The sequence below is a fragment of the Salvelinus alpinus genome, chromosome 26 (assembly GCF_045679555.1).
Source record: "Salvelinus alpinus chromosome 26, SLU_Salpinus.1, whole genome shotgun sequence".
In the NCBI taxonomy this organism is placed as follows: Eukaryota; Metazoa; Chordata; class Actinopteri; order Salmoniformes; family Salmonidae; genus Salvelinus; species Salvelinus alpinus.
Genome location: NC_092111.1, coordinates 25,172,394 through 25,188,734, shown reverse-complemented (window position 1 = coordinate 25,188,734; position 16,341 = coordinate 25,172,394). Strand labels below are relative to the sequence as shown.

General features: G+C 50.1%; 1 protein-coding gene across 1 annotated transcript in view; it reads right to left on the bottom strand.

The window, feature by feature from the left end:
• Positions 1-91: 91 nt before the first annotated feature.
• LOC139555033 (SH3 domain-binding protein 5-like) overlaps positions 92-16,341 on the bottom strand; it is a 24,195-nt gene continuing 7,945 nt past the window's right edge. Inside the window, exons 4-9 of the mRNA XM_071368419.1 lie at positions 4,663-4,827; positions 2,859-2,989; positions 2,187-2,229; positions 1,871-2,087; positions 1,413-1,784; positions 92-1,110 (exon numbers count right to left, since the gene is read on the bottom strand). Coding sequence (XP_071224520.1) covers positions 929-1,110; positions 1,413-1,784; positions 1,871-2,087; positions 2,187-2,229; positions 2,859-2,989; positions 4,663-4,827 — 1,110 coding nt within the window. The 3' untranslated portion in view covers positions 92-928. The remainder of the gene's footprint in view (positions 1,111-1,412; positions 1,785-1,870; positions 2,088-2,186; positions 2,230-2,858; positions 2,990-4,662; positions 4,828-16,341) is intronic.

The following is a 16,341-nucleotide window of genomic DNA, read 5'->3' as shown; positions in this document are numbered from 1 at the left end:
TGGGGTTAAAGTGTGTGAGTGTGTTGGGGGCAGGTTCCTGTTTGTGAGGCTACAGTGCGTCAGTGTCAGACACACACAGACACACACAATGAAGTGTCAGGACGTGTTTTATTCTAAGAACAGATACATAGTGTAGGTCAGAGACACAGAGCATAAATATAGACTCTCTCTCTACTGGAGTCAGACTGTGCTCTCCCCATACACCATACAGGAGTAATACACCAACACTACAACTGCACTGAAACAGTCTCTACACACACTGTCGCCCTACCTACCACGCATAGCGACACACACAAACATGTACAACACATAGTAATTGCAAACAACCCCAGTCAGTCTATGTGAGGCAGAAAAACTGCAGTAACATGCTGTTCCTCTGACACACAAGCACACTCGCTGAGACCAGGGTAACCTCTGCCCCTCACACACGTTGTGGGATCAGGGGGGCCGGGGGCTCAACAGCCATATTTACATATCTCTCTCCAGGGTCATTCCAACATGTCACAATAGTGGAAACTCCCGCCAGCTTACACCAATCAACAGCTTTTAAATCCATGACAGTGAGTGTGCAAGTCCACCCTTTTTGGAGAATCGGGCCATAGCAATGTCTCTTTCACACCCTTCCTTCATTCGGAGTGTTTTAAGGTGTAGACAATAGACTTGTGTGGCTATGATCCCCCACAATCCCCAAGTTAATTTCCCCTTCCAGGTTATTCCAGATCAGTTCTGGGCAAGATCCAAAATGGCACCCTATTGCCACTATTCCTTATCTCCTATGCATGGAATAGGGTGTAATTCCAGATTTGTTCCTGGAGTGAATAAAACACATTGTAATGTTACTGAAGTTCATAGAAAGGCTCAGAGTTAGAGTTCAGGCTTAAAGGTCATGAGTCAAGGGTCAAGGGTAAGAGGTGAAGCTGTCTGTCCGTTAGGCGCTGTTGGTCTGGAGGATGGTGAGGTTGGGAATATGGGTTGTAGTGGCGGAGCTGGAGGTCGTCTTGGGGTCATCCTTGGGGTCGTCGTTCCCAGGATGCAGTGGGTGTGTTATTGTCAGGGTCAGCTTACTTAGACCTGCCTCCAACTTCTGCTCTGCGCCCTCTGCTCTGTCCCCTACACACACACACACACACACACACACACACACACACACACACACACACACACACACACACACACACACACACACACACACACACACACACACACACACACACACACACACACACACACACACACACACACACACACACACACACACACACACACACACACACACACACACACACAAAAGCAGAGTTAATGGTGAATAAACTTGTTTTCTAACATACAATCCTATAAACAGTAGCCCAACAATAATCCAAACAATTATCACATTTATAGACACAAAGTCACCGGAACACACACACACACACCTCTTTCCTGGTCGCAGTCTGGGGAGGAGGCTCCACTGCACTGGGAGCGGGGGCCGAGGAGAGGAGATCCACACCTCGACTCTGGGCTTAGCCAGCCGCCAGGACTGGGTCCCTCCATGGCACTGGGACAGGACGAGGACATGAGGGACGGGCAGGGGGAGAGGTAGGCAGAGGGGGTGGAGAATGAGGAGGGGTAGGAGCAGGGCTGGTCCAGAGGGGTGGAGGGGTAGGGAGAAGAGGAGGAGGGGTAGGAGCAGGGCAGGTCCAGAGGGGTGGAGGGGTAGGGAGAAGAGGAGGAGGAAGAGGAGTGTGTTTTTGTCTCTTCCTCTGATCCACCACCGTTACCGCCTTCATCAAACGTCACAGATGCCACTGGAAAATACACACAAATTAACATACACAAAGATGTATACATTAAAACCTGGCTGTGTGCACGTATGTGTGTGTGTGACACTCACTGGACAGTCCATCTGACTCCATCTTGAAGTTGGTGATGTCCTCACTTCCCCCCTCCCCCTCAGCCCCCACGCCCCTCCCTCTGGTTCCCATGGTGATGGAGTGTCGCCGGGAGTGGATCTCCTCGGATATGGTCTCTAGGTTACGCAGCGTTGTGCGGTAGTCTGCCTTGGCAACGGTCAGCTTGGCCTGAAACTGGTCTACGTGTCGTCTTAGTTGCTGAGAGAGAGAAGAAAGTAGGGACGTTACACACACAGGGTGTTACAACACAAAAACAACTTGTTGTGTATCTATGGCAACAATAAACACTGTACATACCTCAAGTTGTAGGTAGTATTTTGCCTTCAGTTCAAAATATGGCCTGCAGGTGGAGATCGGGGGAGAGAGAAGGCGAGAGAGAGAGAGAGCGGGGGAGAGAGAAGGCGAGAGAGAGAGAGCGGGGGGAGGGAGAAGGCGAGAGAGAGAGAGCGGGGGAGAGAGAAGGCGAGAGAGAGAGAGCGAGGGAGAGGGAGAAGGCGAGAGAGCGCGAAAGAGAGAGATTTGAGTCAGTAGTTCTTTCAGGGCGCTGTATAGTCGTCATAGCAACCATGAACCTCTGGAAAAATAACACTCCACCTCCAACAGCTGCTACATTCCACAGGCCCTTAAGGGAAACACACACTTCGCCCAAACTCACACACAGTACAAACACACACACACATACTACCCCCAAAATCTCACACACACACATACAATCACACACACATACCTACACTACGCCCAAACTCATACACTGCAGGCACAGGCCTACCCGGCCAACATCTGCATGTCATCACATTTAGCAACGAGAGGCCCAAGATAGGGGCGGCTGAGTGTGTGTATCGCTCTTTATCTTCTCAGCTAGTCAGTCACATTAACAGGACCAAAACACACACACACACACACACACACACACACACACACACACACACACACACACACACACACACACACACACACACACACACACACCTGGACTTGTTGATGGTGCGTTTTAGTTTCTTCTCCAGCTGTCTCATATGACTGATGCAGGCGTTGTAGTGGTTCGCCGTCTTTCTGTGCTCTAATTCGCTACGAGTCCTCGCCGTCTCCGCCTCCATCACCTGCAACAGCCAATAGGGTGGCAGAGTCAGTCTAGCAGTCAGTCTTTGGTGTGTGTGCTTTGATCTATTCCACCAAGATCAAGCTACTACTACTACTAATAGCGACGCGCATGCCCCGCCCACCTGAGGATCTGTCTTTGTCAGCCGTTTATTTCCTGTGTTTGAGGGGTGCAAAATCTACTTGTCTCTTATATCTTGCTGGATTGATTGCTTTCATTTACTCTGGCAATTCTTTCCCACTCTTCCTTGTGCCATTTGTTTTTTCCCGTTAACGTTACGATCGCAGAAACGTTTGTAATGACCAGTCAAACACACTGGTAATGGCTAAAATGGGCTCAATGGAATACATTGTCTTTCCGTTGCATCTATATAAGAACGGAAAAGCTTGGTCGCAGATTTAACGCACCGTCTCTACACTTACATCACAAGAAAGAGAAGAAAGATCACTTAATTTTGGTGGCTGTTTTTTGTGCAATTAAAAAAAGTCATAATTTAATGGAGTTGAAATGTTTACAAATTAGATGCGCTGAAATGAAAGCAACTTCCTGAAATGAACACTCAGATTATAGTAGTATTATGTCTGATCTTGCAAACAATGTAAAGTATGTATAGATAGGTGTAATCTAGAGCTAAGCCTGTTGATTTTTTTATCTGAGGGTATTCTGCTATTGACACACTTGTTGAATAATGCAACAGAACGTGACAACAACAGTAATTAATGAGGCAGTCGAGACAGCGCTTGTGAGTGCAGGTAGGCCTACAGACCAGGTTTTTGGTGGCTGCAGCCCTATTTCACCCCTTTAGGTTAGTTAACTTATTCATATAAACACAAATGAACCCGGTGTATTTATGCAAATGAGGCACATAACTTTATTTATTTTAACAACATGATTTTTTTTAAATACCTGAAACCATTATAAAATGTATATTTGAGTGCATTAAAAAAAAAGTTAAATGTGACAATAAATTGAACACCTGAATTCCCACCTGTAACGGCAGCCTTCCCTCTCTTCACGAGAAGAGAGGGTGTAACAGGGATCGGACCAAGACGCAGCGTAGACACAGCGTAGTTGGTGCTCAACATATTTAATACTGATAAACAGTGAACACTTAACAATTACAAAATAACAAAAAGATACAGTCCTAGCTGGTGCAGAGAAAACACAGAGACAGGAAACAACCACCCACAAACCCCAACACAAAACAAGCCACCTATATATGATTCCCAATCAGAGACAACACAAAACACCTGCCTCTGATTGAGAACCATATTAGGCCAAACATAGAAACATAGAAACAGACAAACTAGACACACAACATAGAATGCCCACCCAGCTCACGTCCTGACCAACACTAAAACAAGCAAAACACACAAGAACTATGGTCAGAAAAATCCCTGAACTCCATTCACTATTTGTCTGTGCCAGTAAAATGTTTTTTTGTCCTATAATTCCGCCAATATCTGATGTATTTAAAAAATTCTAAAGGTTTGGAGTATCTTCATCCATTGTCCAACTGTTGTATTTATTAGACTTGTTTTTAAACCTTTTAACAATTTTGATGACCATTGCTACTACAAATGCCTAATCAAGCTAAGCAAGCTAACAAACCCAATCGGTCATAGTCTGCACACACTGTGGCTTTCCAGGACCAAGAGTTGTGTGTTTACCCACCCTGTTGGTGGCGTGGTTGAGCATCTCCTGCCAGGCTGAATCAAACTGTCTGCTGTCCTCCTCCAGGAGTCTCTCCTCTGCCAGGGCGATGGTCTCTTTAGCCGCCCGCAGGATCTCCACCGCCCTCTGGAACTCCCCCGTTGCCCTCTGGGCCTCTAGCTGGGCCTGGGGAGGTAATGAAGAGGGGATGACGGTGGGGAGGAGAGGGGATGATGGTGGGGAGGAGAGGGGATGACGGTGGGGAGGAGAGGGGATGATGGTGGGGAGGAGAGGGGATGACGGTGGGGAGGAGAGGGGATGATGGTGGGGAGGAGAGGGGATGACGGTGGGGAGGAGAGGGGATGATGGTGGGGAGGAGAGGGGATGATGGTGGGGAGGAGAGGGGATGATGGTGGGGAGGAGAGGGGATGATGGTGGGAGGGGGGATGGGTAGGAAAGCAGAGGAGAGGACAGGGAGAGGGAGGAAAGCAGAGGAGAGGACAGGGAGGGGAGGACAGGGAGGGGGAGGAAAGCAGAGGAGAGGTCAGGGAGAGGGAGGAAAGCAGAGGAGAGGACAGGGAGGGGAGGACAGGGAGGGGGAGGAAAGCAGAGGAGAGGACAGGGAGGGGAGGACAGGGAGGGGGAGGAAAGCAGAGGAGAGGTCAGGGAGGGGAGGACAGGGAGGGGGAGGAAAGCAGAGGAGAGGACAGGGAGGGGAGGACAGGGAGGGGGAGGAAAGCAGAGGAGAGGACAGGGAGGGGAGGACAGGGAGGGGGAGGAAAGCAGAGGAGAGGTCAGGGGGAGCAGAGGAGATGACAGGGAGGGGGTAGGAAAGCAGAGGAGAGGACAGGGAGGGAGGAGGAAAGCAGAGGAGAGGACAGGGAGGGGGAGGAAAGCAGAGGAGAGGACAGGGAGGGGAGGACAGGGAGGGGGAGGAAAGCAGAGGAGAGGACAGGGAGGGGGAGGAAAGCAGAGGAGAGGACAGGGAGGGGGGAGGAAAGCAGAGGAGAGGACAGGGAGGGGGAGGAAAGCAGAGGAGAGGACAGGGAGGGGGAGGAAAGCAGAGGAGAGGACAGGGTGGGGGAGGAAAGCAGAGGAGAGGACAGGGAGGGGGGAGGAAAGCAGAGGAGAGGACAGGGAGGGGAGGACAGGGAGGGAGGAGGAAAGCAGAGGAGAGGACAGGGAGGGCGGAGGAAAGCAGAGGAGAGGACAGGAAGGGGGAGGAAAGCAGAGGAGAGGACAGGAAGGGGGGAGGAAAGCAGAGGAGAGGACAGGAAGGGGGAGGAAAGCAGAGGAGAGGACAGGGAGGGGGAGGAAAGCAGAGGAGAGGACAGGGAGGGGGGAGGAAAGCAGAGGAGAGGACAGGGAGGGGGGAGGAAAGCAGAGGAGAGGACAGGGAGGGGGGAGGAAAGCAGAGGAGAGGACAGGGAGGGGGGAGGAAAGCAGAGGAGAGGACAGGGAGGGGGGAGGAAAGCAGAGGAGAGGACAGGGAGGGGGGAGGAAAGCAGAGGAGAGGACAGGGAGGGGGAGGAAAGCAGAGGAGAGGACAGGGAGGGGGGAGGAAAGCAGAGGAGAGGACAGAGGGGGGGGGGCAGAGGAGAGGACAGGGAGTGGGGAGGAAAGCAGAGGAGAGTACAGGGAGGGGGAGGAAAGCAGAGAGGACAGGAAGGGGGGAGGAAAGCAGAGAGGACAGGAAGGGGGAGGAAAGCAGAGGAGAGGACAGGGAGGGGGAGGAAAGCAGAGAGGACAGGGAGGGGGGAGGAAAGCAGAGGAGAGGACAGGGAGGGGGGAGGAAAGCAGAGGAGAGGACAGGGAGGGGGGAGGAAAGCAGAGGAGAGGACAGGGAGGGGGGAGGAAAGCAGAGGAGAGGACAGGGAGGGGGGAGGAAAGCAGAGGAGAGGACAGGAAGGGGGGAGGAAAGCAGAGGAGAGGACAGGGAGGGGGGAGGAAAGCAGAGGAGAGAACAGGGAGGGGGGAGGAAAGCAGAGGAGAGGACAGGAAGGGGGGAGGAAAGCAGAGGAGAGGACAGGGAGGGGGGAGGAAAGCAGAGGAGAGAACAGGGAGGGGGGAGGAAAGCAGAGGAGAGGACAGGGAGGGGGGAGGAAAGCAGAGGAGAGGACAGGGAGGGGGGAGGAAAGCAGAGGAGAGGACAGGGAGGGGGGAGGAAAGCAGAGGAGAGGACAGGGAGGGGGGAGTAAAGCAGAGGAGAGGACAGGGAGGGGGGAGTAAAGCAGGGGAGAGGACAGGGAGGGAGGAGGAAAGCAGAGGAGAGGACAGGGAGGGGGGAGGAAAGCAGAGGAGAGGACAGGGAGGGGGAGGAAAGCAGAGGAGAGGACAGGGAGGGGGAGGAAAGCAGAGGAGAGGACAGGGGGGGGGGAGTAAAGCAGAGGAGAGGACAGGGAGGGGGGAGGAAAGCAGAGGAGAGGACAGGGTGGGGGAGGAAAGCAGAGGAGAGGACAGAGGGGGGGGGGGGGTAAAGCAGAGGAGAGGACAGGGAGGGGGGAGGAAAGCAGAGGAGAGGACAGGGTGGGGGAGGAAAGCAGAGGAGAGGACAGGGAGGGGGGAGGAAAGCAGAGGAGAGGACAGGGAGGGGGGAGGAAAGCAGAGGAGAGGACAGGGAGGGGGGAGGAAAGCAGAGAGGACAGGGAGGGGGAGGAAAGCAGAGGAGAGGACAGGGAGGGGGGAGGAAAGCAGAGGAGAGGACAGAGGGGGGGGGCAGAGGAGAGGACAGGGAGGGGGGAGGAAAGCAGAGGAGAGGACAGGGTGGGGGAGGAAAGCAGAGGAGAGGACAGGGAGGGGGGAGGAAAGCAGAGGAGAGGACAGGGTGGGGGAGGAAAGCAGAGGAGAGGACAGGGAGGGGGGAGGAAAGCAGAGGAGAGGACAGGGAGGGGGGAGGAAAGCAGAGGAGAGGAAAGGGAGGGGGGAGGAAAGCAGAGGAGAGGACAGGGAGGGGGGAGGAAAGCAGAGGAGAGGACAGGGAGGGGGGAGGAAAGCAGAGGAGAGGACAGGGAGGGGGGAGGAAAGCAGAGGAGAGGACAGGGAGGGGGGAGGAAAGCAGAGGAGAGGACAGGGAGGGGGGAGGAAAGCAGAGGAGAGGACAGGGGGGGGGGGGAAGCAGAGGAGAGGACAGGGAGGGGGGAGGAAAGCAGAGGAGAGGACAGGGAGGGGGGAGGAAAGCAGAGGAGAGGACAGGGAGGGGGGAGGAAAGCAGAGGAGAGGACAGGGAGGGGGGAGGAAAGCAGAGGAGAGGACAGGGAGGGGGGAGGAAAGCAGAGGAGAGGACAGGGAGGGGGGAGGAAAGCAGAGGAGAGGACAGGGAGGGGGGAGGAAAGCAGAGGAGAGGACAGGGAGGGGGGAGGAAAGCAGAGGAGAGGACAGGGAGGGGGGAGGAAAGCAGAGGAGAGGACAGGGAGGGGGGAGGAAAGCAGAGGAGAGGACAGGGAGGGGGGAGGAAAGCAGAGGAGAGGACAGGGAGGGGGAGGAAAGCAGAGGAGAGGACAGGAAGGGGGGAGGAAAGCAGAGGAGAGGACAGGGAGGGGGGGGGAAAGCAGAGGAGAGGACAGGGAGGGGGGAGGAAAGCAGAGGAGAGGACAGGGAGGGGGGAGGAAAGCAGAGGAGAGGACAGGGAGGGGGGAGGAAAGCAGAGGAGAGGACAGGGAGGGGGGAGTAAAGCAGAGGAGAGGACAGGGAGGGGGGAGGAAAGCAGAGGAGAGGACAGGGAGGGGGGAGGAAAGCAGAGGAGAGGACAGGGAGGGGGGAGGAAAGCAGAGGAGAGGACAGGGAGGGGGGAGGAAAGCAGAGGAGAGGACAGGGAGGGGGAGGAAAGCAGAGGAGAGGACAGGGAGGGGGGAGGAAAGCAGAGGAGAGGACAGGGAGGGGGGAGGAAAGCAGAGGAGAGGACAGGGAGGGGGGAGGAAAGCAGAGGAGAGGACAGGGAGGGGTAGGAAAGCAGAGGAGAGGACAGGAAGGGGGGAGGAAAGCAGAGGAGAGGACAGGGAGGGGAGGAAAGCAGAGGAGAGGACAGGGAGGGGGGAGGAAAGCAGAGGAGAGGACAGGGAGGGGGAGGAAAGCAGAGGAGAGGACAGGGAGGGGGGAGGAAAGCAGAGGAGAGGACAGGGAGGGGGGAGGAAAGCAGAGGAGAGGACAGGGAGGGGGAGGAAAGCAGAGGAGAGGACAGGGAGGGGGGAGGAAAGCAGAGGAGAGGACAGGGAGGGGGGAGGAAAGCAGAGGAGAGGACAGGGAGGGGTAGGAAAGCAGAGGAGAGGACAGGGAGGGGGAGGAAAGCAGAGGAGAGGACAGGGAGGGGGAGGAAAGCAGAGGAGAGGACAGGGAGGGAGGAGGAAAGCAGAGGAGAGGACAGGGAGGGGGGAGGAAAGCAGAGGAGAGGACAGGGAGGGGGGAGGAAAGCAGAGGAGAGGACAGGGAGGGGGAGGAAAGCAGAGGAGAGGACAGGGAGGGGGGAGGAAAGCAGAGGAGGGGACAGGGAGGGGGAGGAAAGCAGAGGAGAGGACAGGGAGGGGGAGGAAAGCAGAGGAGAGGACAGGGAGGGGAGGACAGGGAGGGGAGGACAGGGAGGGGGGAGGAAAGCAGAGGAGAGGACAGGGAGGGGGGAGGAAAGCAGAGGAGTAGAAGAAGAAAGACTGAGTACTTTAGTGTTCTGGATTCTCCTAAGCGAGCAGCTTCACTACACAGGTTCTGTTGTAATAGGAATAGCTACTGTATTTAGGTCTATACAAACACACACACATACACACACACGGAGCAGAGCAGCTTCTCGTGATTGTTTAAAGTACTTAATCTCTTTCTGAACATAAGACGTTAGAGAGAGAGAGAGATGCTCAAGTTCAAATACAAACTAATTTCCATCACAAAGACCTGGTTTAATGAACCTCCATTCATCTCTTTCTCTCCATCCCCGTTTCTCTCAACATCTCTCTCCATACCTTTCTTTTTGTGTATATACAGTGCCTTCGGAAAGTATTCAGACCCCTTGACTTTTTCCACATTTTGTTAGGTTACAGCCTTATTCTAAAATGTATTAAATAGTTGTTTTCCCTTTAATCCATTTTAGAATCAGACTGTAATGTAACAAAATGTGGAAGAAGTCAAGGGGTCTGAATACTTTCTGAAGGCACTGTATGTGTATGTTTCTCTCTGACAGCAGATTTTTAAAGAGCACCACAGACCCCTGCCCACCAGACAGCTTCCTTTGCCAGTACATAACAACAGCAAACTGTCATAGAAACCAGGAACCAACCCAGGGACCAATCCACCTAGAACACACACACGCACACACACACTCTCTGCCTGTATCAAACAGACAAACAGTCTTTGTTGGTATAGGATGCTGTTGAATTCTCAGTGGTGTCTCAAGGACATGTCCCCCCCACATTCTGAACTTGCATTTTTGTCCCCCCAGTTTTATCATTGGAATGTGATACGAAACGAGGCAACGGTGTGCTTTAGGACCATGTGGACGCCTCAGAGCAGTCGGGTAGGCTGTTTGGAGTGTTTATCCAACTGGATAAAACAAGTATAATAAAAAATACAACTGTTATACCCCCCCACTTCTAAAACCAAAGTTGCGCCCCTGGTGTATTCACTGTCTCAGTCACATTCAAAGGTCTCCTTCAGAGTCAGACACTCACATGTTTCTAGATCTATACCAACTCGCCAACAAGAGTTCATACACTCCACCCCAAGCAGGCTGAGGGCCCTAGTGAAGTGCTCTTGAAATAGACATACTATAGGAGTGATGGGTGTGTGAGTGAGTGTGTGAGCAGTTCTACAGTGTGAGAGTGATAGGGTCTAAACAGAGCTTTCAGAGGTCAGGGGTTATCCAAAGAGATAGCTAAGGAGAGCCATGACAACACTGTATGCCTAGGGGGGGGGGGGGGACCCTCCAGCACTACCCAGCAGACCCCCTCTGCCCCTACTCACTACCCCTCCCCAACACTCTAATAGGTGTTTTAACTCCCTCACTCTGGGGTTAACAGGTTTATCTTGAGCTATCTCTCACTCTGGGGTTAACAGGTTTATCTTGAGCTATCCCTCACTCTGGGATTAACAGGTTTATCTTGAGCTATCCCTCACTCTGGGGTTAACAGGTTTATCTTGAGCTATCCCTCACTCTGGGGTAAACAGGTTTATCTTGAGCTATCCCTCACTCTGGGGTTAACAGGTTTATCTTGAGCTATCCCTCACTCTGGGGTTAACAGGTTTATCTTGAGCTATCTCTCACTCTGGGGTTAACAGGTTTATCTTGAGCTATCCCTCACTCTGGGGTTAACAGGTTTATCTTGAGCTATCTCTCACTCTGGGGTTAACAGGTTTATCTTGACCTATCCCTCACTCTGGGGTTAACAGGTTTATCTTGAGCTATCCCTCACTCTGGGGTTAACAGGTTTATCTTGAGCTATCTCTCACTCTGGGGTTAACAGGTTTATCTTGAGCTATCCCTCACTCTGGGGTTAACAGGTTTATCTTGAGCTATCCCTCACTCTGGGGTTAACAGGTTTATCTTGAGCTATCCATAACTCTGGGGTTAACAGGTTTATCTTGAGCTATCCCTCACTCTGGGGTTAACAGGTTTATCTTGAGCTATCCCTCACTCTGGGGTTAACAGGTTTATCTTGAGCTATCCCTCACTCTGGGGTTAACAGGTTTATCTTGAGCTATCCCTCACTCTGGGGTTAACAGGTTTATCTTGAGCTATCCCTCACTCTGGGGTTAACAGGTTTATCTTGAGCTATCCCTCACTCTGGGGTTAACAGGTTTATCTTGAGCTATCCCTCACTCTGGGGTTAACAGGTTTATCTTGAGCTATCCCTCACTCTGGGGTTAACAGGTTTATCTTGAGCTATCCCTCACTCTGGGGTTAACAGGTTTATCTTGAGCTATCCCTCACTCTGGGGTTAACAGGTTTATCTTGAGCTATCCCTCACTCTGGGGTTAACAGGTTTATCTTGAGCTATCCCTCACTCTGGGGTTAACAGGTTTATCTTGAGCTATCCCTCACTCTGGGGTTAACAGGTTTATCTTGAGCTATCCCTCACTCTGGGGTTAACAGGTTTATCTTGAGCTATCCCTCACTCTGGGGTTAACAGGTTTATCTTGAGCTATCCCTCACTCTGGGGTTAACAGGTTTATCTTGAGCTATCCCTCACTCTGGGGTTAACAGGTTTATCTTGAGCTATCCCTCACTCTGGGGTTAACAGGTTTATCTTGAGCTATCCCTCACTCTGGGGTTAACAGGTTTATCTTGAGCTATCCCTCACTCTGGGGTTAACAGGTTTATCTTGAGCTATCCCTCACTCTGGGGTTAACAGGTTTATCTTGAGCTATCCCTCACTCTGGGGTTAACAGGTTTATCTTGAGCTATCCCTCACTCTGGGGTTAACAGGTTTATCTTGACCTATCCCTCACTCTGGGGTTAACAGGTTTATCTTGAGCTATCCCTCACTCTGGGGTTAACAGGTTTATCTTGAGCTATCCCTCACTCTGGGGTTAACAGGTTTATCTTGAGCTATCCCTCACTCTGGGGTTAACAGGTTTATCTTGAGCTATCCCTCACTCTGGGGTTAACAGGTTTATCTTGAGCTATCCCTCACTCTGGGGTTAACAGGTTTATCTTGAGCTATCCCTCACTCTGGGGTTAACAGGTTTATCTTGAGCTATCCCTCACTCTGGGGTTAACAGGTTTATCTTGAGCTATCTCTCACTCTGGGGTTAACAGGTTTATCTTGAGCTATCTCTCACTCTGGCAGGGAAGAAGATATGAGATGGAGGGAAGACGGGAGGGAGATGTTTTTCTCCTCTCGTAATTGACTCCGCACTTTCATTTTCTCTCTCTCTCCCCCCTCCCCCTTCTCCACCCCTTCTCTCTCTCCCCCTCCCCCTTATCTCTCCCCCTCCCCCTCCCCCTTCTCTCTCTCCCCCTCCCCCTCCCCCTTCTCTCTCTCCCCCTCCCCCTTCTCTCTCTCTCCCTTCTCTCTCCCCCTCCCCCTTCTCTCTCTCCCCCCCCCCCTTCTCTCCCTCCCCCTACCCCTTCTCTCTCTCCTGGACTACTTTATGGTCTCAACTAAAGACACCAGACACGCAGTCGTATATTTAACAAAGACAAACCTTCAAACATCACAAATGATATAACCTAAAACATTTATGCCTGTGTGTGTGTGTGTGTGTGTGTGTGTGTGTGTGTGTGTGTGTGTGTGTGTGTGTGTGTGTGTGTGTGTGTGTGTGTGTGTGTGTGTGTGTGTGTGTGTGTGTGTGTGTGTGTGTGTGTGTGTGTGTGTGTGTGTGTGTGTGTGTTGGGTAAAGCACAAGCAAAGCATTCTCTCTCTGAACCACTGAAACTTTGTTAAGACAAATCCCACAATCCCCCAGCACAGGCACAGGAAGGGGCCAGGAACTCCCGCCTCTCTTGCTCTTACCTCAGGAAGTGTGTGTGTGTGTACACCACTGCCTTACTATGTGAAGCACCTTGAGACCCAATGACCTAGACAAAGCTATGTGTAAATTGCATCCTTAGTTATTTATTCTGGACAAATTCAGTATGCCTGCATGTCTCTCTCTAAGACACACAAACACACATATCCCTTGTGACACATATCACCTCACGCCCATCATACTCTCACTCCACTTCCATAATCAGACAAACACATACGCACAACAGATAACTTTTTGCCGGTTGTAGCCCCACCCCCTTTCTCGCTCCCCCCCCCTCTCTCTGTCTCTTCCTTACTCTGAGACAGGCTGTTGGGCTACACTAGTGTGTGAGAGAGAGTGACAGACAGACAAAGAGTGAGACAGCTTCCCTGAAAGAGAGCTCCGATCCTTAAATATTAAAAGTCAATAGAGTACTAAAGGTCAAGAGGACTAAAGGTCAAGAGGACTAAAGTCAATAGAGTACTAAAGGTCAAGAGGACTAAAGGTCAAGAGGACTAAAGTCAATAGAGTATTAAAGGTCAAGAGGACTAAAGTCAATAGAGTATTAAAGGTCAAGAGGACTAAAGTCAATAGAGTACTAAAGGTCAAGAGTACTAAAGTCAATAGAGTACTAAAGGTCAAGAGGACTAAAGTCAATAGAGTACTAAAGGTCAAGAGGACTAAAGTCAATAGAGTACTAAAGGTCAAGAGTACTAAAGGTCAAGAGGACTAAAGGTCAAGAGTACTAAAGGTCAAGAGGACTAAAGGTCAAGAGTACTAAAGTCAATAGAGTACTAAAGGTCAAGAGTACTAAAGGTCAAGAGTACTAAAGTCAATAGAGTACTAAAGGTCAAGAGTACTAAAGGTCAAGAGGACTAAAGTCAATAGAGTATTAAAGGTCAAGAGTACTAAAGGTCAAGAGTACTAAAGGTCAAGAGGACTAAAGTCAATAGAGTATTAAAGGTCAAGAGTACTAAAGGTCAAGAGTACTAAAGTCAATAGAGTACTAAAGGTCAAGAGTACTAAAGGTCAAGAGTACTAAAGTCAATAGAGTACTAAAGGTCAAGAGTACTAAAGGTCAAGAGGACTAAAGTCAATAGAGTATTAAAGGTCAAGAGTACTAAAGGTCAAGAGTACTAATGGTCAAGAGGACTAAAGTCAATAGAGTACTAAAGGTCAAGAGTACTAAAGGTCAAGAGTACTAAAGGTCAAGAGGACTAAAGGTCAAGAGTACTAAAGGTCAAGAGGACTAAAGGTCAAGAGTACTAAAGGTCAAGAGGACTAAAGGTCAAGAGTACTAAAGTCAATAGAGTACTAAAGGTCAAGAGTACTAAAGGTCAAGAGTACTAAAGGTCAAGAGTACTAAAGGTCAAGAGTACTAAAGTCAATAGAGTACTAAAGGTCAAGAGTACTAAAGGTCAAGAGGACTAAAGGTCAAGAGTACTAAAGTCAATAGAGTACTAAAGGTCAAGAGTACTAAAGGTCAAGAGGACTAAAGGTCAAGAGTACTAAAGTCAATAGAGTACTAAAGGTCAAGAGTACTAAAGGTCAAGAGTACTAAAGGTCAAGAGGACTAAAGTCAATAGAGTACTAAAGGTCAAGAGTACTAAAGGTCAAGAGTACTAAAGTCAATAGAGTACTAAAGGTCAAGAGTACTAAAGGTCAAGAGGACTAAAGTCAATAGAGTATTAAAGGTCAAGAGTACTAAAGGTCAAGAGTACTAAAGGTCAAGAGGACTAAATTCAATAGAGTACTAAAGGTCAAGAGTACTAAAGGTCAAGAGGACTAAATTCAATAGAGTACTAAAGGTCAAGAGTACTAAAGGCAATAGAGTACTAAAGGTCAAGAGGACTAAAGTCAATAGAGTACTAAAGGTCAAGAGGACTAAAGTCAATAGAGTACTAAAGGTCAAGAGTACTAAAGGTCAAGAGTACTAAAGTCAATAGAGTACTAAAGGTCAAGAGGACTAAAGTCAATAGAGTACTAAAGGTCAAGAGGACTAAAGTCAATAGAGTACTAAAGGTCAAGAGTACTACAGGTCAAGAGTACTAAAGTCAATAGAGTATTAAAGGTCAAGAGGACTAAAGTCAATAGAGTACTAAAGGTCAAGAGTACTAAAGGTCAAGAGTACTAAAGGTCAAGAGGACTAAAGTCAATAGAGTATTAAAGGTCAAGAGTACTAAAGGTCAAGAGTACTAAAGGTCAAGAGGACTAAATTCAATAGAGTACTAAAGGTCAAGAGTACTAAAGGTCAAGAGGACTAAATTCAATAGAGTACTAAAGGTCAAGAGTACTAAAGTCAATAGAGTACTAAAGGTCAAGAGGACTAAAGTCAATAGAGTACTAAAGGTCAAGAGGACTAAAGTCAATAGAGTACTAAAGGTCAAGAGTACTAAAGGTCAAGAGTACTAAAGTCAATAGAGTATTAAAGGTCAAGAGGACTAAAGTCAATAGAGTACTAAAGGTCAAGAGGACTAAAGTCAATAGAGTACTAAAGGTCAAGAGGACTAAAGTCAATAGAGTACTAAAGGTCAAGAGGACTAAAGTCAATAGAGTACTAAAGGTCAAGAGGACTAAAGTCAATAGAGTACTAAACCACCCTGCACTACTATATGAAATATTCAGACATGAATCATAACTCAACAATGGAAGGGTATATCCCCAAGGCTCACTGTGGGCTGCTAGCTAGATAAGGCTGTGGCCTATTTATGTCACTCTCCTCTTTCATACACACACACAGCCACACACACAGCAAGTCAATGCATGTGTGTCTTTGTGAGCTGGTTCAGACCCTGCGTTGTGTCCCACCATATCTGAAAGCTCTCAGTAATCCTGCCACACAGCAGAAGCTGTCATCTACACATGCTGTACCTCTACATTGACCAGGCTGATGGAGAAAGTGAAACCTAGGACACACACACTCTGTCCGCTTGTACCCCCCAGCCCAACCCTTTCCCGTCAAAGCACAGACAGGTCAGCTAAATTTTCAGTTGGCAGACACACACACGCCAGTCATTTGTTGAATGACTGAAACGCTGCCCTCTCATAGGCTGTTGCCAGGGGTGAGGAACCGAGCCCCCTAGGGGGTCTGAATATCTGCCATGAGCCAATCAGAGTAGCTATAGGAGGTGGGCGCGACAGGAGGGGCAGAGGACCTGTTCCAAAATACCCACAATACCCCTGGCTGACCTCCTCTCCTGGTCTCCACACATCCCCCCATCACCCTAACCCCCCCGCTCACTCACTCACACACCCGCATACACACACACAGAC